Source organism: Hyposmocoma kahamanoa, unplaced genomic scaffold (assembly GCF_003589595.1).
Source record: "Hyposmocoma kahamanoa isolate Upper Pololo Valley unplaced genomic scaffold, ASM358959v1 64, whole genome shotgun sequence".
NCBI lineage: Eukaryota > Metazoa > Arthropoda > Insecta > Lepidoptera > Cosmopterigidae > Hyposmocoma > Hyposmocoma kahamanoa.
This window is the reverse complement of record NW_020653852.1, coordinates 8,371,417-8,395,745: the sequence shown is the minus strand read 5'-3', so window position 1 is coordinate 8,395,745 and position 24,329 is coordinate 8,371,417. Positions and strand designations below refer to the sequence as shown.

General features: G+C 35.0%; 1 protein-coding gene across 4 annotated transcripts in view; it reads left to right on the top strand.

The window, feature by feature from the left end:
• LOC113230756 (protein dead ringer) overlaps nt 1-24,329 on the top strand; it is a 234,463-nt gene that overhangs the window by 36,395 nt on the left and 173,739 nt on the right. For 3 of the 4 annotated variants that reach the window (XM_026464837.1, XM_026464838.1, XM_026464836.1), the window contains exon 2: nt 8,273-8,317. The exons of the other annotated variant lie outside the window; for it this stretch is intronic. In XM_026464837.1, the coding sequence (XP_026320622.1) occupies nt 8,273-8,317 (45 nt within the window). The remainder of the gene's footprint in view (nt 1-8,272; nt 8,318-24,329) is intronic. 4 annotated transcript variants of the gene reach the window in all.

Sequence of the window (24,329 nt, the reverse complement as noted above, 5' to 3'; positions counted from 1 at the left end):
AAATATTCTGCAATAAGGGTGTGGAGAAATTACAGGCACATGGGGCTTCCCAACTTGTGTCTCAGGGTGATGGGCGCAGTGGGTGCCCCTCAGATCTTTGCGATTTAAAGCTGTGAGTGGCACTGTAACTGTTATGGACAGGCGTGTTCTTGGTATCATAAAAAAACATCTGCGTGCTTATGAAAAACTAACATAGGCACATAAACGTAAAAAACAATAAAAGTTCCTACGTACACCAATAGATGGCATTAACCTATTCTTCGAAAATTTTAAAATCGCAATGTTAAGTATTTTTCATCTTCGATAAAGGTTAGAGAGCTTTTAGAACTGTTTTTGTAATTGAAAGAGAGCTCCATCACATATATAGCAGTTGTTGCACCCAGACCTGCGTTTTTTTTTAATGAATATTAATATTACACATATTATTTTAGACAACATCACATACAGGAAATGAAACTATTTTCCGGATTTAAATCGCGTATATTTGTTTTTTCAAACAAACCGACGTTTCGGGCCCTTTACAGATCCTATTGTCACGGTTGTCAACCGTGAGTAAATCCTGATCCTATATCCGGAAAAATAGTGATAGGTTTGAATTCTTTCTGCCGCCTGAGTTACTTTCTGCTACCAAACATGCTATTAAAAAGTATTTATACTTCTGAGTACAGACCCTTGTATTTACATATACTTATTATAATTATTAATGACGAAGATCGAACACTTAGCAAACCGTCCCAGACTATGCCAACTAAGCTGGCAAGTCTTTGAGTGAAGAAATAAATTTCTCACAGATGGCGTTATGACATAAAACTCGTTAAAAACAAAACAAAGATAATAGAAGAATTCGTAAAGTCCGCTAGTTCGTTCAGTTGTTAAGTTGGCATAGCATCCAGCACGGTTTGGTAGAAAACGTCGATTCGAATCTGGCCGGATCGAAGGATTTCGAACTGTTCGATCTTTGTTAACTAGTGGAGCAATTTCACAAAAGAAGGAGGATGTTCTCATTTCGTCTTGTATTTTTTTTTTGTGTATATATTACGCGATTACTCCATTATTTATCAACGGATTTCGATGAGTCTTTTTTAGTTGGAAAAAAGGCAATAGTGGTCCTATTCAAATTTAAAGAAAATATTCCACCTCTAAGGGTGGTAAATTAAGGGATGAATCCGGTTTATTGGATTTCACTTGCTTTCCGTAAACCGATTTCAATGTATAAAACTTGGCATATAGATGTAATTCCACAAACATTTGAGGTCTATTTTTTATAAAAAAAAGTTATAATTATGTTACTTAATTATATACAATCGTCATAACCTGATATTTTCGTAAAAATATTTTTCTATATGAAACAAGACATTGAACAGTTTTGTCAGTTAAAGTATAACATCTAATTCACTTCAAATGCTTCACACAAGAAATAACAATTTTGTCTGTGGTTTAATTTAATTTCGTCTATTCCTTTTTTAAACTAAACACCATAAATAAATCTTCCAAAAGCCGAGAACACGCAATTTGGGCTATTAGAACTATTAACCTGTGATATACGGTAGAACGAGCTCTACATGTAGCGTTACCGAAGAAAAGATCCCGCTCTGGAGTGCTGATTCTATTTATGGTTTCGGAGTTGCCTAATTTAGGGGATCAGTTAGTAACATAATTGTTCCATCTGATCAAAGTGCTGTAACGTCAATGTAGAACATTTCAATATGTACAACCTGTATGGCATTTTTGCTATTTCAGATATTGTGGTACTCTTATCTCAGTTGCTCCCACAGAAAGTTTGGATCCTTACTAGATATAGGATAGAATGACATGAAAGAGTTTCGTAAAAATTACCGTTTATCTCGCTATTTGTACCATTTCGTTAACACCTGTGAATGCTAATCGAAACGTTTTCAAAGTTCACGGAGCCTTCTGACATAATTCTCCTCCATTATTATATAGGACGATTAAGGTAACAATTGCAGTGCCACTCAAAACTTTAAATAGCAAAGATCAGAGGGGCACTGCTACTGCGCCAGACGCCCTGAAATATAAGTTGATAAGTCCCATGTGCCTATAATTTCACCAGCACCCTTACCCTTCAAAACCGGAACACAATAATGCTAATATTACTGCTTGGCGGCAGAAATAGGTAAGGTGGCTATACTTCACTGGAGGAACTTTCTGAGTTACTATTACTATATTACTATATGACATTGTAGCTAAATGCTTGTCTTTATGTTATAAAAAACCCTAAATGATGTCCTTTAGTTTACGTGTTAACATAAGATTTAGTTGTACTGAAACACTGCCAAAAATAATTAGAATTCTGCGTAAATATGGGAAGGATGTTGGTTACAATACGCTTAGAAGAAATATGATGAAAATGAGATAAGCGGTTAGACCTTCGCGCGTGTAACGCCACATATAATTTACCACATCCAGTAGCTGTTTGGTAACCCGTAATTTAATATAAAAATATTTATACCTTCAGAGGAAGTGATCTCTTAATTGAAATGATTGGGTTTTAGTTTTTGCCGATGTTTTTAACACTTATTCTTATCATGACTTTTTAGTCATATTTTCATGTTGTGTCAAAATTGTATACTATTGCAAAATGTTATGAATAGATATATCTTTTTTTTATTTTACCTCGTTTGAACTACTATTTAATGTAATTTTGCTGGTACTATAACAAGTATTTATTTCAATTAGTAGCAGTAGAGCTTCTCGTGAGAGAGTTCGTGCAGGGAAGTACCGCCACCTTACCTATTTCTGCCGCAGTAATATTACCATTACTGTGTTCCAAGACAAGACTCTGAGGGTCATATTCTAGAACTCTACTCAATGCTCAAGTCAGGATTTGAGTATAGTTTTAAGCACTCGAAATCATACTCAAATCCCTGCCATTAAGGTCGTATTTCCAATGCTTGTGTTCCCAGTGCAATCCTGACTTCAGCATTGAGTAGAGTTCTGGAATACGACTCTGAGGGTCGTATTCTAGAACTCTACTCAATGCTCAAGTCAGGATTTGAGTATGGTTTAAAGCCCTCGAAATCATACTCAAGTCCCTGCCATTAGGGTCGTATTTCCAGTGCTTGTGTTTCCAGTGCAATCCTGACTTGAGCATCGAGTAGAGTTCTAGAATACGACCCTTAGTGGTACTGCAACTGTTATGGATAGGTGTGTCGTTTACCACCAGGCGCACGACTTGTTCGTCCCGTCACTGGGTATTATAAAAAAAAACAAAACATCAACATGTTTATCGTAAAAGATACTCTGCCTAATTCTTATAAGTGATGTAATGGAACCTTTATCTGTTTTTCGTATTAAATGCTCCTTATACTAGGTATTTATGCAGCTAGTTAGTCATACACCTAACACTAGTTTCAGAAATTATTCTAAAAAAACGGATGACTATCGACTAACAAAATACCTGAACTAATTGCATATGTAAAGGACAACTATCCACGTGTATTGTCTATGTACAGCACATGTCAAGTCACACTTCCATAATCTAATAAATATCTATACCTACACTCTCGTCTGAATAAATCAAAATTCAAATATAATATATTTTATGCGTATGTGTAGATCGTCATTCCCGACGATTTTTCGGTCGTGTCCCAAACAAAGATTCATAAATTATTTTCGATTCTATCGAGACAGGGAGCGTGCCTGCTCCCGCTTTTAATAATATTTAAATTTAGAACGGCGAGGGATGGGACATGTGTTGTAACGCGTTTGGCGAAATGTGATTACAGTCTGTAATTAACGAGCTGCTATTTATGGCTCATCCCTACAATTTAAATATTTTCTTTACATATTTCGAAAATAGAATCACGAAACAGTTTCGGAATCACAACGACGCACTTTAGAAAAATAATTATTGTATTCCGTGAAAGTGTTTAACCGTTGGCCAACCGTGTCATGTCCGTATTGTCCGGCCTCTTGAAATAAAGCACGCTTTCAATTGCAGACTAATTATTTCAACACGAGAAACTCATTCGACGCCGTCCGTTTTTACGTGTAAAGAGAGATTAGTCGACTTAACGACTTGGACTCAAAGGAGCATTGTGATGCTCACCGATAATGTCGATAGGTTAAGAAAAGTATCACATTGTGTCCATAATGGGTGGTTGAAAAGCAAGGTTTCTTATAAAATTTCATTTTGGATTCAGAGCTCGTCGCTGCGGTGTGTCACTGTTCTCTGGTTATGAATAAATTACGGTCATACATTAATTTATTGATTGTTATTCAAATTGGGTTTCTCAATCGGAGGTTGGAGGTGATGTGTCTCGTCTCAGTTTTTGTCTTTTGATGTTTTGAGGTTGACGTGTATTTTTGTATGACAGAAAATGTTGTCTACCTATTATACGTGTAATAGGTAGGTCGGCATTCTACTTAACATTTGCGTCACTTCGCATTTATAATCCACATAATACATAAATTTTCAGAATAGATTAATGATTGACAAGTGAGAAATTTACAAAATTTTACAGTTAATTTGGTGTTAAATGTTATTGTTGATAATGTTAGAGTGGTTTTTGTTTCCGATTAAGAGACTTATTTTGTTTTTATATTTCTTTATTCGTTAAAATATTTTAAAGCAGAGCATATGTTCTATTATCTTATTTGGCGGATATATCTGAATCTATTATTTTGGTTACGTTTATTGTCCACCACGTTGTAATATGGATGAAAGAAGTTTAAGAAGTATACAAATAAGATGAGGATTAAATATTAAAAAGAAACATAATTTGACCTAAAACTCAATTGCTAACAGTGTGTCGGCGCTAATCAAACTTGCATCTTGAATGAGCAATCCGTATCAATAATATACATGTTTTGGTGCCGTATAACGCTAGTATATAGCCGCCTTTAAAATTCTATTATTGCCGTTTGATACGTTAAAATAGGTATGTAGTATTTAATATACACAAACAAATTATTTGTAGTATTTCAAAAAACACGTTTAAATATCACGTAAATATTGTCACATCACTGACTCTTTAAATTCTCAATAAATAAGTGGATCGTTAATTCAGTTGGACATATTGATTTTTCCAGCTCTCTGATTGGCTAGTTCAAAAACTGAAGAGCGATTCTTCTACAAGCATACATATAAATACTGTAATAAAGTCACAATATGTTTCTTAGAACTTAATTCTCGCTTCAACTGTTTGTAATGACAAAGGAACTTTTTATTATTTGATCGTTCTCGGTTTCTGTTATACTAACGTCCAGTACAAATTGATCTCTAACAAAATACTATTTAAACAAAAATTTTGCTCACCGGTATCAAAAGTAGATATAAAATCGATAATTTGACATTGTTGACAATCCATCCTAAATTTATATTACTATATATTACTTGTGTATGTTTTCAGGGTTTTCTAGAGCGTTGACCCGTTACAAGATACATAAAATAACATAATAAAGGGAATTAAATTGCTGGCGATATTTACAATGGTGTTCTAATCGTCAGAGCTCAATTCAAAATGGTTGTAGTTATAATTGTCGCGGAGACGTGATTTTAATATATCATGCATGTTGACTGGCCTCTTTTATCGCGTATGCAAATAAGCATCGATTCTGTAAGGTTTTCTTGGCAAGGCGAGCCCGAATGGGGCATAAAACAGTCGTTAGCTTTAACGTTCTTTTTTACAGACCGTACATTGGTACATTCTTTCATTTGAATGAATTAAAGAAACAATCGATACACAATATCGTGGTGGATAGTTTAGAAATATAGATTAGACTACAAAATTGCATCAAGACTTTTCTATGGAATGTTGTGAAAATTACATTGTTGAAAATAATATTTGTAAAATATTCCTTCCTTAAGACACTTTGTCAATGTTAGATAGTATTGTTAATTGGAGTTGCCATGTTCGGATAATTTTCTATAGGCTTAAAAGTATACATAGTAAAATTATGTTTAATAATGTTTCTAAGTAATGAACAATAATAAATAAAGGATACTGAAATTTTTTTAACCAACGCGTACGATCGTCAATTATTGTCACTTGGCATTAGCTGAAATTGCTGGCAAGCGTGTGTCTGTTTTATTTTAAAAAAGAAACTTTTTACTAAAGTTACAAGTCAGTACACATTCAGCTGAAGTTCCCACAAAGTATGAGTTAGGAGAAGTACCGTTTAAGTAAAGTTTATTCGAGAATATACAGAGCTAAGAGCCGAAAACAGAGACAAACTTTCACTCCATTCGATTTCCAAATTCAAATTTAAAATATCTACATTTCATTGGCAAGCAAATTACAGTAGAAGTCGTCGGAATGATAAAACTTTGCTACCCAATCATTAGGGTAAACTCTTTAAATAAATATTTGTTGACATTTATTATTTCCAACAATTATTTTGAAATGTAGGCAGGATAAAACCAGAAGAAGATCTGAAAGTTTTAGTTGATAGTCGTTGTGTTATGTTAAAAACAATAAATTTACGTTTTTCTAAAGACTATTGGTGTATTTCATTGTAGACGTCATACAAGGAATAGGTCATACGTCTTCGAGTTTGATACAATTGGAAGTTTATCCATTGTTAGTTTTCACTGAGGTGCTAGAGATAGTATCGTGACAATAATAATATCTGAACCTTCCTTTGTGTCGATTCAGTAGCTGTCGCGCTATTTACTGGGAGATTCCAGCGCCTCTTTAAGATTTGTGCTGTATAAAATTTGAGCTTTAGCTTCGCTTTGGATTAAGAGTCTTGTTGAAGAGGAAAATGTTTTTCATATCTTTCTTTATAATAGTAATAGGTAGATTACTATTTTGTTATTGGAAATGAAACTATTTTTCGGATCCAAATCGCGAATATTTGTTTTTCCAAACAGGTTTTGAAAATTACTATTTTGTATAATGTAAATTCGTAGAATGGCGCTTGTCTCTCAGTGCGGCAAACAGAGAACTTTGTTTATTTGATTGATTTTTATTACCTACATTGAAAGGTTACCAGATTAGATGATTTTGGCTAGCACTTCTTTAAACTGTTAAATTTATGAATTACAGTTTTTGTATTCTTTCGTTATGAACATCTGAGGGGTACTGTCAAAGCTCCCGACACCCTGAGATATAAGCTGTAAGACTCATATCGATGCCTTACTTTCTCAAACACGTATCTTATAAAGAGTGATTATTCAGGAGATGGCAAAAGTTTCTATTTATTTTAAGTTTCTTATCAGACGTGTTATAATTTGGATGCATTACTTTAAGAGTAGGTAAAAACCAGTGTGTGAATACGAAGGAAATATGATGCGAAATCAGCCTGCAAAATTTGTGAACATTGCTGCTTAGAGTCTGAAATAGGTAAGGTGGCAGAACTTCCCTGGGCGAACTCATTCTAAAGGAGTTCCATTGCTACTAAAAAGTATTTTATTCTAAAGCGATGTCTACTAAAATTTCGGAGTGATGCACTCCAATAGCTTTAACAAAAATCAATCCTAAGATGACTGTCATTTTCTTAGGCCATTTGACTTGCTGATGCTAACACCGGTGGTCCTGCGGGACCCTTCCGACCTCTTCTATTTGTTAATAAGCACCCACCTCTTTTGTGTGGCTATTAATATAGCGAAAAGCCTTACGAGAACGGATAGCGTGAGAAATGAAATATTGTGGAATTATTAAGCTGTGTATTCGAAATTTCAGTAGATAAGTGTCTTTGAAGAGTTTGTGTGCTGTATGAACAATATATCTACAGAATAAATATTCCTCGAGGATTCTATCATCCATTTGTGTTTGCCTAACTAACTTACTTAATAATTTCGAAGTGATAAAATGCAAAATATTATACAAATTTATAGTAATTCGTCGCCGAATTTTATACCTACTTCATTAATAAATTGTATTGTTATAATCTCAGTACAGACTACTAAAAAAAACCGACCGCAAAAGTTCGTGGAATTACATCTATTCACCAAGTTTTATTGAAATCGGTTACCGGAAAGTGCGCGAAATCTGATTCATCCTCTGGTCTGGGTTTCTTAAAATTTAAATAAAACCATTATTTAGGTACCCTCTTTCCAAAAAAAAAGAAAGAATCATCATAATCGGGTCATAATATAATAGAGTCGAAAAAGCTATCGCTTATGCCTTTCAAATCGCTTATTTTAGGGCTGCACACTCACACATCGCATCTCATTATGTAAATTCTATCGCGAGATATAAGTTTTTTTAAACATTCTGTTGGTTATAATTTTAATTTCAATAATCCATTGTCTGAATGTTATTAAGGTATGTTCTTTGTTAAAGTTATGTTTCATATTTTGTTCTAGGTATGCTTTCAGCCTTCTAGCTTCAAGTTTCCTAACTTAAATTCAGTAAGTAATGGTTTTAAGTATTTGATTTTAATTACTTACATAATTGTGTTTTTTCCGTTTTACATAGTGCATAAGAGATTTATAACATTTGAAATACATATTGTAAATGATAAATATGTACAAATGTTTATTTACAAAGAGCAACCCGTAGAATTTCTTACTCATTTGCCAACAATATGACGATTACACGTGTAATTTGTTTATATAAAACAAATAATATTTGAATTTCATAGAAAATCCTATTCCTTTAATTTTTTAACTTATTTTAATTAAAATAGATAATCGGCTACGAAAATCTATATTATAATAGTAATGTGCCAGGCAACCTCATCAATTACCTTGGTGTCAAACTAGGGAATTCACTGTAGGTATTATGAGCACCAGAGCAATGAAATTAACTTTGGTGCTTTTCCCAGAACACCCAGACCAGAACCAATTTCGAAAAGTTCATTTTCCAATTTGGTTCTACCAGGAATCGAACCCGAGACGTCCTCATCTGACGCCTATAGTCTAAATCATTGGGTCACCGAGGCCGTCAATACTGCAATAAAATGGCTCAAACTTAATTTGCCGGTACATTATCTTACCTATATAAGTAACTAGAAGCTTTTTTCAGCTTATGATTTTTCTAATTAAACAATTGTTACTTTATTATAAAAAGAATCGACCTCAAAAGTTCGTGGAATTACATCTATTTGCCAAGTTTTATTGCAATCGATTACTGGAAAGTGCGTCAAACCGGTTTGACGCTTTTTTTAGTTTGCCATTCTTAGAGGTGGAATATTCCCTTCAAATTTAAATGGGTCCAATGCGGAGGTACCCTCTTTCCCAGAAAAAAGAATTTATTTTTAAGTCGGTTAATTAAACCGGCGACAGCAGATGCGTTATCTGTAGTAGTACTTGTACTATCATCTATTTAAGTTAAAGGAAACGGTTATTCTGGATATAATTGTCAACAGTAGCCCTCCCAAATCGAGTAGCCAAGCACTCTGAAGAGGCCTACCGTATTACTCTGCCCTCTCGCCTACGGTATTTACTCTGTACTCGGGATGTTGTCACATAATTGCCTCCAGCTTGTGTGGTCATTCGAACATTGGTCAAGTTTGAACAAGTCTCTTGATTTTAATAGGGCCCATGTACAAATAAATTCGGATGGCAACACTTTCACCGATTTTAAAACATTGCAGTACTGTACGCATCGGGCTGACCTTGAAATGGTTGGTAAAAATGCGTTGACCTACAACACGGTCGGGTCCGCGTCTACAAGTATCTGAACTAAAAGGGATCGCAAAATGAGCATCAATCGCACATCAGTACTTTATATAAAAACTTGTAAAAATTACTCAAATAAAATTAAAAAACATTGCCCATTGATATCAAATGGGATTACTTGCAATAACCACCACGATATTGACAGCCTCCGTGGCCGGACGGTTACCATGCCCAACTCCCAGGTTCAATTCCCGGGCCAGGATTAGTATTTGAATGGCCTACATTTATTTCTCACGTGAGTTTGGGGGTAATTTGTGGTTGTCAATGTATGTGTTCATGGCACCCGCGACACTGGGTTTCCCAAGTGCGGGGCTACGTTGAGTGTGTGCGTTATTATTATTTTTATTATTGACGATTGCGGCAAATGGTATCGAATACACAATGCCCAATCGGCAAGCAATCGGATAACGAATTCATCCGAATGGTTTAATGGACAGGAAGGAGCTTCAGGGCATTTCCTATATTTATCCATTAATTGCTTTCCGTTGTACTTGTCTTTGACCATTTTATAAACTTTCGCTACCATTCGTAATTTGTCGACATACAAGACATTACTGTTTGTGATGTTTTCCGAAAATTAATAAGCATATACACTATTTAATATTACAACTTGTAAATAATAGTCTGTTGCAAAAAGCATAAAGCAATAAAGTCAGGTACTAGCATCAAGATGAGAGGATCCGCCTCTTCCTGTCTCACCCCTTGGAAGCATGGTCGCGTGCGCATGCGATCCCTTTTGTGCACGTGTTGTGATATATTTTTAGTCTTCTCTGTACTTACAATACCATCAATATGTTCAGGTGAAAAATACTCTTATAATAGACTGTTACAAATATTAGTATGCAGTAAAATCTTCTGCAGATAACTGATCAATTTGGTTGTTATGGTTCATATATTTGCGAATATGGTGCTTTAGTATTTTTGTGTTTAGGTTCTTTTTAACCAACTTCTAAAAAGGAGGAGGTTCACAGTTCGACTGTATTTTTATTTTGTGTGTATGTTACGCGGTTATTCTGACATTTTTGAATCGATTTCTTGATGATTCTTTTTTTTTTTGGAAAGGGAATGCCTTAGTCTTCAAATTTGAACGAAACCTTTCGTTCAAATTTGAAGAAAACATTCCACCTCTAAATTAGGGAATTAACCGATTTCTCGAAAATTTGGCAAATGGGTGTAATTTTACAACTTTTGAGGTCGGTTTTTTATTTCTTCACCAAATTCTTTATCATCAACAATTTATTTTACTTTTCAGTAACCACTTTGGGCGCACTGAGTTAAAAAGTACCGCACACTCGTTGTAATAAGGCCACAACTGAAAAATTATTATTTTTCAAGAGAGAGGTTTAAAGTTTCTACGAACGAAGTTAGTCGATAACTGCTTTATTATAATATTTTTTAATATAACGATGTTTTACTACTGGGGTATTCAATTATTTTTTGTGAAATAACTCTAGGTCAAAAATCTGAGGGGTACTGCCACTGCGCCCGTTACCCTGAGACATAAGTTGATAAGTCCCATGTGCCCGTAATTTCACCAGCACCCTCACCTATCAAAACCGGAACGCAGTAATGCTAACATGCTTGGCGGCAGAATTAGGTAAGGTGCGAGAACGAACTCTACTGCTCCTTAAAATTATTAATACAAAGATCGAATACTAAGAAAAATTCCCGGTTAGATTGAACCAGCACCTTCATCATTCAACTGCCTCCGTGGCCGAACGGTTACCATGTCGGACTGCCACGCAGAGGTCCCAGGTTCGATTCCCGGGCCGGGAGAAATATTTGTATGGCCTACAATTATTTCTCTCGTGAGTTTGGGTGTAATTTGTGGTTGTCTATATGTGTGTCCATGGCACCCGCGACACAGGGTTTCCCTAGTGCGGGGCTATGTTGAGTGTGTGCGTTATTCTTATTCTTATTCTTATTATCATACTGTATACAAATCGAGCCGACTTATTATAAGCAGCTCCCCGTTGACTTAAAAAACGAGGCTAATGATGAAACATTTGACAGAAAGACCTTTTGTTTGATAATGCGCACTATTCCATTGAAAAATATAGGGACATGATCTTGTAATATATACTCCTGTACATATAATTCGTGCCACCTCGCATTTTCGTCGTAAAGGGGCAGAATACAAAAACAATGTTATCATAGAAGAAAAAGTTTTTCACCGGTTTTGCAAATCCAAATTCCTAACAAAGACTTATGGAAAAGAAGTTCAGTATACTGGTTTTAAATTTGTGTAATAGTTTTTGATCAATCAAACATTGTTTAAGCTTAGGGCACTTAATACTGAAAATGCGTGGTGGCTCGAATGATGTGTCCTAATACTGAAAATGCGTGGTGGCTCGAATGATGTGTCCGGGAGTGTATGTTGTAATTTATTAAATTATATATTTTACAGAAATTGATAAATTACATAAACTTAACACATACAATTATTATTTTGACATAATTATCATTATATTATTTAATATGTTCTTAAATTATTTCACATAACATATTAACTATGTTAAAATTACATAGTACAAAAGTTGTCATGTATATTTGTAGTTTTTTCAAATGTAACATTTATTGCTATTTGTGACGGATCTTGTAATACAATATATTGTTTATAATCATTGACTTACAAATAAATGGACGACGGGTCTAATACAAAAACCACGAAAAAAATATCTTATCTTCTTCTTATCTTATCTATTCGAAATTTAAATTCTAATGTCATCGCAGTATCGCGCTGTCAGTCGAACAAATGAAGACTAAAGCGGAGTTTGGCGCTCTGTATACGATTTTAACGCCTTACAAGTGCGGACACTTTTTAGCGCGGACCCGACGTCCATATAATTGTAAGTCAATGTTTATAATAATGTAAAGTTTACAAGATAATAAATAAATTTAAATTTCGAATCCAGCCGGATCGAAGGAATTTTTGTCAATGTTCTACATGTTCTATTTTTGTATTTATAAATTTTAACTCCTTAATGCTTAAATAGGAAAGTTATCAAACGTAACATAATTTGTCTCATGTAGTTTTTATGACTTTCTTGTGATAGAAACACTTAACATATGATCTCATGTGGTTTTATTGTACCAAGAGTACGGTGCAATATCGTAGGCTTTTCGTCATCGTGATTTTACATTTTTCACACCAGTATGACAAAATAATGCATCTTTATAAAAATTAGAGCATTCATTCATTCTGCCATCACAGTACGAACATCAGTCACATTGAGTCGTAATAAAAATGTAAATCCACTGAGTTACGAGCAGACATGTTGAACGCTACTGTCCCATTGTCGCCCACACCTCTTCATTGTTTACTGGTTTACTCGCACTATCTCCTGTACGCCTTTTAATTGCTATTACTTTTTTAGTATATTGTATTCTGTTTTATTATACTGTTAAGAATACTTTTACGGTGTAAATAAAACCACCAGGCAGTCGATGACGTTTATATTGGCGAAGGTAAATTCTATTTTGTAGCCATCAAGGTACGTCCCATCTTTTTAAAAATTGTAACAGGGTAGTTTTAGGGTAATTATCAAGTTAGTTTCTTTACCTAATTTCCGTGGCAATTTTTATTCTTCGACTACAGTATCGTGAAATATAAAATAATAATAGAAATTAGTAGCAGTAGATGTCCTTGTGAAAGTGTTCTTTCAGGGAAGTAGCCACCTTACCTACTTCTGCCGCCAAACAGTAATGTGAGCATTACTGCGTTCCGGTTTAGAAGCGTAAGGGTGCTGGTGAATATTTTTTTTATAATATCAAGTGACGGGACGAACAAGTCGTGCGCCTGATGGTAAGCTACACGCCTGTCCATAACAGGGACATGGGACTTGTCAATTTATGTTCCAGGGTGACAGGCGCAGCAGCAATGTTCATAAGATTTAAATCACAAAGCTTTTTATTTAAAACCCGAAAATTACCCAATAATGTGCTAAACAACCACGTTAATTACCTGGTCTCAATGTTTCCATGTCTCCAATAGTCTCCAATGTTATTTATTATTTCCTTTATGGCGGCCAAAGTTTCCAATGTTATACGTAATTTTGTGTAATATTTTAGATAACTATTACAAACTTAATACGTAAACGCAGAAAGTTACATCCATAAATTATTTGTTATCAATAATAAAAATCATTTATTATCAATAATAATCTATTAAATTCTTTTTGGACGAACGTAACGTAATCCTAGTTACCTCTCATTAGCTAGAAATAAACACGTCAAGTTGTCCTCGTATCAAGTCAACTGACGTGTGCTTTCAAAGCTACTAGTTTACCTGTAAAGTATACTAAGTGCTATAGTGTTGTTCTAAGGACCGATGTTGACGGGAACCGTGTGTGGTCCGTACCCATACAAGACCGTTACAAAAAGGACGTAACAAGCACGGCCAGAAGATACAAAATGACTCGTAAAGTTACGTCTTTAAAGTCATGTTCGGGTAAATTTCACACGTGTGGAGCGTAGTTGGTAACTAAATAAGATTGTAAAAAAACGTAGGATAATAGCGAAAGTGTTAAGACTGGTTGAAAGAATTTTTATTTTAGGCGATCCAGCGGGATATGCAAATCGTTTGAAATTGCAGAAGGCAGACTGAACGCAGACGTTTGCGTGGGTGCATTGTATTCTGCGTCGGCAATCTTTATGTCATTACGCGTTTGTTTGGATTTAATTAGAACGTTGAAGCAGTACTTTTATTAAAGGTAAGTGTAAAATGGGGTTATTTAGGTTTTTGCTGAATTGATATTGGTAATGTTTCAGATTTGGTATAACATTTGCTCCGCACGATTTAAGTTATATAGACTTGATACGTTTTTTATGATACCAAGTAACGGGACGAACAAGTCGTGTGCTTGGTTGTAAGGAACACGCCTGTCCATACCAGTTGTAGAGCCAGTCAGGGTTTTAAATCGGAAAAATCTGCGCCTGTCACATTGAGACATAAGTTGACAAGTCCCTTGTGCCTGTAATTTCATCAACGCTCTTACCCTTCAAAACCGAAACGTAGTAATGCTCACATTACTGCTTGGCGGCAGAAATGGGTAACATAGCACGTTCTTCCCTTGATAAACTCTTTCACAAGAAGCTCTGCTCCTGCTAAATGCTATACAAACTAAATTATCTCGTACACTTTGCTGAAGAATTTGGTTATAATAAGGAAATCTCACATAATCACACCACTTAAAATTTGATATTAAACTTTATCTTCTAAACAAAAGAGCCTATTAAACGCGCAGACAAAACTAAGATGTACACCAATAAAACTCAAATAAGCTTTTAATCCATCAAGATGGCGGACGAGTGCCATTAATAAGATAATGACAGGTCAGTTTGACAGCTGCTTATCGCGCTATCTAGTGGATACAGTTTAATATCGACCGCGTTACTCTATGTCAAAATGTTATGATAGGCGCTTTTGAGGTGTAAACATTATGAACAGTAATGCATGTAATTTCGTAATACAAACTGAAAGCTTGATTTTTATATGGCTGCTACCTCTGAAGTCACATCTCTACAAAAAAAAAAACTATCTGTAATTCAGATAATCAGATCATAAATGCTTTTATTTGAAAAATAACTACTAATAATCGTTCTTATTTGAGGATGCATAGAGGTGTTGCCTATAGAATTTGAGTACTCTACATTGCAGTTTAAAAATTTACATTAAGGAAATAAATAACAATGAAAAAAGAATGACAAATTAATATTTATAAGTGCTATTAATATTACTTCAGCCAGAGGTGGCACTAATTTATACGAATTGCTAATTACGTTGTTATTATAGATATTAATTTACTGCCATACTATCATATATAAATAATGTTGAAATCCGTTTTATTTATTTTTTTATTTAAAATGCTGAATGCTAAATATATCAGTGACATGATGAAGCTATAGTTGACTCATTTTCAGAATAGTCTTCTATACGAAACTTGAAATATTAAATTATATTTCGTGATAATATTCTAGAATACATAAATGATAACCTGATAATGTTTCGCGATGGGTCGTAACACATTCGTATTTTGAATGCAGTAGCAAAATTCAGACTGACCATCTACACAATAAACATATAGCGCTTCCGTAACGCGCATGTATGATTTGGAATATAGCGTAATCCTACCGTTAACTTCTAGTTACATCGTGCTTAGCGACTCTTATTGATGTAGTACCCTTCTCGCTGAGCTCTGCATTGATTTATCAATTATTTCAGGCATGCGACCATGGTATTTTCGAGGCAGGATCTTGCTTTCATGTCATATTATTTGAAATTAATCATTAATTTTACTGTAAGATGCCCATGCTGCATTTATCAGATTTTGGATAAGTAAATCTTTATTATCCGAAATGGAGTGATGGAATCTATCAATAATGTTACGTAGGTCTTTTGTATAATTGTCTTTATCTAAGACTTACTTTAAGACGAAATGTAATGTTAACTGCCTCTGTGGCCGAACGGTTACCATATTGATCTGCAACGCAGTGATCCCGGATTCGATTCCCGGACCAGGAGAAATATTTGTATAGCCCACATTTGTTTTTCTTGTGAGTTTGGGTGTAATTTGTGTGATTGTTTAAGTGTGTGTCAATGGCAGCCGCGATATAGGTCTTCCCAAGCGGGGCTATGAGTAAGCGTAAAAAAAAATATCGTGTTTGCGTAGGCTTTGAAATGTGTCTCCCATAGACAAGGAGAAATTCATTGCACTATATGTATACACATTTGATATTATAAAATTAACTCATAGTCCGGTGACATTTTTAGAACATGGGAGTCAAAATTAAATTGAAATATCTTGATTTTTCCGTAGGTGAACTTTATGATATTTTTATGGAGCAAAGTTTAACAGTTGCATTGCCTCTCAGAGCTTTAAAACGCAAAGATCTGAGGGGCAATATCACTGCGCCCGTCACCCTGAGACATAAGTTGTCAAGTCTCATGTGCCTGTAATTTCACCAGCACCCTTACGCTTCAAAACTGGAACACAGTAATGCGGACATTACAGCTTGGCTGCAGAATTAGGTAAGGTGACAGTACTACACTGGACGAACTCTTTCACAAGTAGCTCTACTGATATAATTTCGTCAGCGTCTCGATAGCTTCTTACCATCAAACTACCGTTGATTTACCATTTAACTGGTGTTTTATTGTTGATTAAACGAGATAAAAGTAAGACACGCATAGTAGTTCCCGTTGTAGTTTTAGTGACTTCGATCGTGATTGCATGAATGCCATCACTGCCATTCCATTGACACTACATTGAAACTGCCATTGCCAGTAGATTTTAGCAGAATAACAAATATTGTCATAATTGCAATATAATGTCAGTGGACTGTCAATGGAATCAATAAAACGAGTGATTTCAAGGCCCAGTAGTGTGATTCACGTAATGAAACCGTTACGATACCGTAGCGATTAAGTCGTTGAACTGCTTTTTCGTATTCACGTGTGACAGTCGAACTTCAACGAGTTTAATTTTAAAGTCGTTCGATCCAAATGTCGTGTATAGCGTATTCTGGTATATGAATCGAACTTAAACCGTTTTTAAGTGACAAGTCATACGTAACTAACTCATACATAACTGCCTCAGTGGCTGAACGGTTACCATGCCCACCTGACACGCAGAGGTCCTAGGTTTCGATTTCCGGGCCGAAAGAAGTATCTGTATGGCCTACATTTACTTCTCCCGTGAGTTTGGGTGTAATTTGTGGTTGTCTATGTGTGTCCATGGCACCCGCGACACAGGGTTTTCCTAGTGCGGGGCAATGTGGAGTCTGTGCGTTATTATATATTATATTATTATTATTCTATTAAAACTTTGACAGTTCTTTCGATAGACTTTCGACGACGAAACGTCAAATTTCACAATTCAAGATGTCGTTCATTAGTCGTTACGTTTCGATTCTATTCATATCACCGTTCGTTCAAGTGATACGTGAATACCAATTTTGGATAGGACTTCGATCCAACGACTACGTACCTTGAACGATATTTTGATAGCTTGAACTTACGTGAATCGCACTACTGGGCCCCAATTTTGTTAATTTCATATAACCAGTGCTCATCGTAATTCCATTGACACTATAATGCAATTATGATAATATTTGTTATTCTGCTAAAATCTACTGCAATGTCAGTTGAGTTTCAATAAAGTGTCAATGGAATGGCAATGATGGCATTCATTCGTTCAATCACTAACGATCAAAGTGGCATCTTAATATTCATCTCGTTTAATTAGCAATATGTATTTTTTTATGAAACATAATTAGTAGACTAAGCCACAGACGTGTAAAAAAAATTCAATGACAGTTGGATACTAGTTCCATGGCTAGCCACTGACAAGGCACTGTTTTTAACTTTTAGTACAATACCAAATGTATAAAATTGACATTAACACTATGGAAACAGAATTGAGATGATATAAAATTAGCAGAAATAGGGCCCTGGTTGTATCTCTCCGTCGTTTTGTACTATGTAGTACGTAGTGGTGGTTCTAATTGTAAACTGGGACAATACTGAGGAACAATACAAAATACTTTTACTAACATTAATAAACCAATTTAATAACAACAAGGGTGACAAACATGTTCATTCTCTGTTCGCTTCACTTCCTCATCCCTCGCCCTCCCGCTGAGCCTGCGCCACATTTACAAACAATGGACAACATTCGCTTATTAATCTCGCTTCTCAATATATGTAGCTATAAAGATTTGGTGTTTACTTTTATCGGAAGCTGTGTACGTGCATCACTTTAGTGACGCAGGGTAGACTTGAAAGAAATTGAAGAGATATTGGGTACTTTAGAAACCTATTATTTCTCCATAACTATAGTATTATAATTACTGACTTGGCAAATTGGATAAAAAGTAAGAAAGTAAGGGTGTTGTACTATAATAAACTGGAATTATTAAAAAAAATTATTTTGTGCTTTCTAAACTATACTTTTCTATAAAAAAAATGCAAAGATGATGAAGTGATTCTCTATTTTTTTCATACTCGTTGTACAACCTCAACGACAAAGCGGTTTGCACTGTAGATAATTGATGTGGAGGTCTCGGGTGGGATTCCCGGTAGAATCAATTTGAAAATTGAACTTTTTTTTTATTGGTCTAGGTGTTATGGGTTATTGTACTCATAGTATAAAGAATTCATTCATTTAAAACTAAGAAATTGGTGTAGTAATTTGACACCCTGTTATTATAATCAAAATGATGTGACTATCAGAGTTTTTTCGTAATGTTACTGTTACAGCTTCGTAAGTTACCCTTAAAATGTTTACACTGAAGAAAAAATAAGTTGAAATTTCGCTACATGGCGTTGAACCGAAATGTTACTTGTCAACCTTTTACTTAAATGCAAAATAGATTACACAAATCGATAAACAGAATTGAAAGATTAATCCATATCGAAATTGGAATCCATATTAAATATTATAATACAATGGCGGTTGACAGATCGGTCGCGTTCGATTATGATTCTCATTTCAAATGGTTTTTGTCGATGTTTTATTTGAATCGAGTTTTGTTTGAATTTGGAAGGGTTTATTGATTTTGGAGACTCAGTGAATATTTGTTCTCTTTGGAGGGTTTTAAAGTAAGAATAATGTTTATTTTATGTTTTTTCGTTCAGAGATGTTCCTAGAGGAGGAAATGTTGAGAATTGGCCAGTTAACGTTATATTTTTTTTTCTAAGGATAGCCTCTCTATTGGCATTTGGCGTAATGCATTTTTAATCTGAATATCGAGTGTTAAGTAACGTTAGCCTCTCGAAGTTTTTAAAGACTACATTAATAATATAGTTATAAAACGAGCAGGAATTAAAGGTTCTCAGCACTTTATGAAACTTTAATAATAATTGTGGATTTCTTGTCGTTGAACACAATAATTTATCGTTACGTTGTCGTGAAAATAATTAACAGTGAATGTTCATGCAATTTTAAATTTTACACCACAGCTTCATAGAAATAGAATTTGCAATAGGTATGTATAAAGTTATACTTTCTATCCATATATTTAAATAAAGATTGATGCCCCCATCAGTTCGCCGCAAAATACCATCCTCAACAGAGTAGCATCCAAAGAGAATCGACATAAATCAATAAGATGACGATCTCGGCTATCGATCAATGCTACAGTAGTAATGTCCATGTAATGTCGCTTATCGAACAAACATCATTAATTTATACATCCGATGCCTTGACATACCGTTCGACGTCAACGAATTGAAATAACTTGATCGTTTTATCGAAACAGTACCTTTACTAGTGAGTTTATTGCGTTAATGTCGTTAGCGACATCTTAAAATATTTATGTGGGAAATTGTAGTTCTGCTTGTGACCGCTAGAGGCACTGTTCAACTCGTTATACAGATATTTGCATGGCAGAAATTGCTATATTAAAAAAAAATGTTTAGGCTTTTTTGATGCAAATTACTAAACTTTCTCCCGTCCATTTTCTATTCTTTTACTTTGAAATTGGCACATTAAATTAAATTAATGACGAAAATAGTAGTAAATTTTTTTGTTCTTCGGGACAGGCTCAGGTGTCTAATTGGTCATACTCGGTCTGGCGATCGATTGTAATTTTTCTTCAACAGTTTAATTTTCAAACATTTTTTCATTTGAAATCGTAATATCTTTACTATCGCCATTTTGAAGCTTCTGATTGAAAAAAAAGTAAAATCATAAGTACCTAAAAGATAAAGAAATAACTGACTGTATGGCTAATTAGATGCTTTAGACTGTCCCGAAAGACGAGAAATTTTACACTAACATTTAATAATAAAAAAAACTGGACAAATAACATCAGAAGGAACAAATTATTACGCAGTTTTAGTTCTTTTTTAGAAAAAAAAAACATAGTCGAATTGAGAATCTCCTCCTTTTTGGAAGTCGGTTAAAAATTAAAGGAAAATAAGTGACACAGTTAATTCTTATTTATTAATTCCAATCAAATTTATTAAAAAATTGTATGTAGTACCATCGGCGAAGTAATACAAACCAATTGAAATACCTACTTATATAATTTGTACATTTGTCTATAAAATACGTGGAAAAATAAAATTAACTAAGAATCGCAATAAAAACTACATATTACTCAGTGTTGAATGCAAACTGTTACAATGAAAATGTAATAAAAAATAGCAATAACATACAATCTTATTATGCGATAAAATAAGCTATTATTTATTATTTCTATTCAGTTCTATACAATGTAACAGCGAAAAACACGTTTTTTATTTGATTCCATTAAATATGTTAGATTTTTTGTGAGAAAAAAATTAGATATCAGACAAATATAATGGATATCCGTGCATTATCTTCATCATCGTTTTCAATCCATTTTGAACGTTTCGCTGCCGGGAAGGGTCCTCTCAGTAGAGGTTTTTAATTAGAGTCATATCCACCACACGTGCCCAATGTGGATTGGGGAGTTTTTAGTAGCAATGGAACTTCTTGTGAAAGAGTTTGTCCAGGGACATACCGCCGCCTTGCCTATTTCTGCTGTGAAGCACTAATGTCAGCATCACTGTGTTCCGCTTTTGAAGGGTAAGGGTGCTGGTGATATTACAGGCACATGGGACTTGTCAACTTATGCCTCAGGGTGACAGGCACAGTGGCAGTGGCCCTCAGGCAGTGTTTTTCGGGGGTTGTGAATTGTCTTCGATGTGCATGTTTTTCTTTTTCTCTTTCAGAAAAGCTCATGATAAATTTCAAATTAAGTTTCGCACATAAATTAGCATACAGTTCAGTAGCAAGTCCTCTAAAACTTCATACCTGTTGTAACCAACACCTTATTATATTTATAATTATACATAACCATTCCATTATCTGTTTACATTGTTGCGTATTTCGTAACGCAGGTCGTACAATGCGTGACAGTTAAGTCTATCGTTAAAAGTGACCACAGTTTAATTGCTTATGGTCTGTGTAGCTATAAAGTATGACCAGGAACTAATGTCCAAACCGCTAGCCAGCTGTCGTGAAATTTGTAACTTTGTGTTTGGTTGTGGAGAGGACCTGGGGTTTTGCTTAACCTAGTATTCAATACTTGGATCTATACTTTCATGCCATCTTTTCTTTTTTAGACTCTATTGGGGAATATAAGAAAAGGTCGACATCAGTCTACATATTTCTATTAGATTGATGATGTCCTCAGAAAAATGCAAGTTATGTAACAGAAATACAGATCTGTCAGCCAAATTGAAATTAAATAAGTATTTTAATGTGTGTTTTTTTCCTTTTAACAGCTTTGAACAATGGAGGTGGTTCCCATTTCGCTAATTTTTTTGTATATATGCATTGATTTACAATTATATGGACGTCGGGTCCGCGCTAAAAAGTGTCCGCACTTTTAAGGCGCTAAAATCGTATACAGAGCGCGACACTCCGCTTTAGTCTTCACTTGTTCTACTGACAGCGCGATACTGCGATGACATTACAATTTAAATTTCGAATAGGTTGACTTGGGACATTTTTTTCGTGGTTTTTGTATTAGACCCGTCGTCCATTTATTTGTAAGTCAATGTATATATGTTAGTCGATAACTCTTGTAACATTATAATATTAATTGTGAACCGATTTTCGTGATTCTTTTTTGGTTAGAAGAGTACCGCAGTATTGGACCCAAGTAAATTTGAAGAAAATATTCCACCTCTAAGGGCGGCAAATGAGGGGACGAATCGGTTCCGCGCACTTTCCGCTAACCGATTTCAATAAAACTTGGCAAATAGATGTAATTCCACAAACATTTGAGGTCGGTTTTTTTAGTATTTTTTACTTGTAATAATTTAAACAGTTGCTTTGTAGGACAGAAATTTATGTATATAATTTTTTTATAATATCAAGCGACGGGACGTTCACCACACCTGTCGATTTCAGTTGTAGTGTCACTCAGAGCTTTAAATAGCAAAGATCTGTGCGGGCCATAGAACCCGTCACCCTGTGACATAAGTTAAACAAGTCCCATGAGTCTTTACCTTTCAAAACCGGAACACAGTAATGCTACTCGTTTGATGGGAGAAATAGGTAAGGTGGCAGTACTTCCCTGGCTGACCTCTTTCAGAAGGAGCTCTACTCGTATATAAAACAGATATAAATTTTAGGAGCATTAGAGCTCCTTGTGAAAGAGTTCGACCAGGGAAGTACTGACACCTTACCTATTTCTGCTGCCAAGCAGTAATGCCAGCATTAGTGTGTTCCGGTTTTGAAGGGTAAGGGTGCTGGTGAAATTACAGGCACACGGGACTTGTTAACTTATGTCTCTGGGTGACGGGCGCAGTGGTAGTGCCCTTTAGATTTTTGCGATTTAAAGCTCTGGCATTTCACCCGTTATGGACAGACGTACTATCAGAAGCACAACTTGTTCGTCCAGTCACTTGATATTAAAAAAAATAGATATTATTTTATGTGAATATTGAACATTTAGACTATTAAGTGACATTTTTCATTCACTTTTGTAAGTTAAGCTATGGAGGGATTTAAAAGGTCCACAAATTGTTCCTGGACATGTTAAATGTTGCGTGATGTGATGTTACATGGTGAATAAATATTATTATTTTAATTTTCAAGTTATTGAACATTGAACGTCACAATATTTGATCACTACGACAGTCAGTTATTTTTGTGAAATTACTCTACTATCGAGTTCTTAGGTTTTCGCGATTGTCACACATAGGAAATGAAACTATTTTTTCGGATTTAAATCGCGTATATTTGTATATTAGTTTGAAAAAAGAAATGTACGCGATTTAAATACGGAAAAATAGTTCCATTTCCAATTACTCCACTAGTTTGTTATAATTAGTAATACAAAGGTCGAACACTCAGAAAAAATTGCTTCGATCCAGCTGGATTCGAACCAACGTCTTCCAGCAAACTGTGCTAGACGCTACGCCAACTTAGCCACGGAACGAACTTGTGGACCTAACGATTTTTTTTGTGCTTGTTGCAGATCTTTGTTTTTGGTTTTTAACGAAAATAAATATTATTATTTTTATTATTAAAATTACTCGAAATGGGGTATGTATAATAACACACGTAATTACTTTAGTACGTATAATTATGAATGAATGAATGAATGATATATTCGTTATTGCACATTAAATTACAGTTAAATACAATACAGTAACTTAGGTATAAAGATCTGACATCTCGGAAACTCTAATGTCGATTTGATCAGTTCATTCCCATAATAATAATAATAACAATAATAATAATGAGTGTGTTCGACTCAACATAGCCCCGCACTAGGGAAACCTTATATCGCGGGTGCCGTGGACACACACATAGACAACCACAAACCACACCCAAACTCACGAGAGAAATAAATGTAGGCAATAAAAATATTTCTCCCGGCACGGGAATCGAACCCGGGACCTCTTGCGTGGCAGTCCAGCATGGCAACCGTTCGGCCACAGAGGAATGTACGAAAGTACTTATGGCAACGGAGGGAGATAACCTACGCTAGGTTCCAATCAAGTGGAGAACTTTGTCTTTGCGTAACCCACTGCGAAATAGACACGACATATGGGTGTAGTAAAAATTATCATCATCAACCAGTCAATACGTCTCACTGCTGGACACGGGTCTCCTCTCAGGCTAGGGTTTAGGTCACAGTCCGCCACGCTGGCCCAAAGCGGGTAGGGGACTTGGACACACGTTTTCCAAGGGTTGTGAACCTTCTTCGACGTACAGGTTTCGTCACGATGTCCTCCTTCACCGAAAAGCTCATA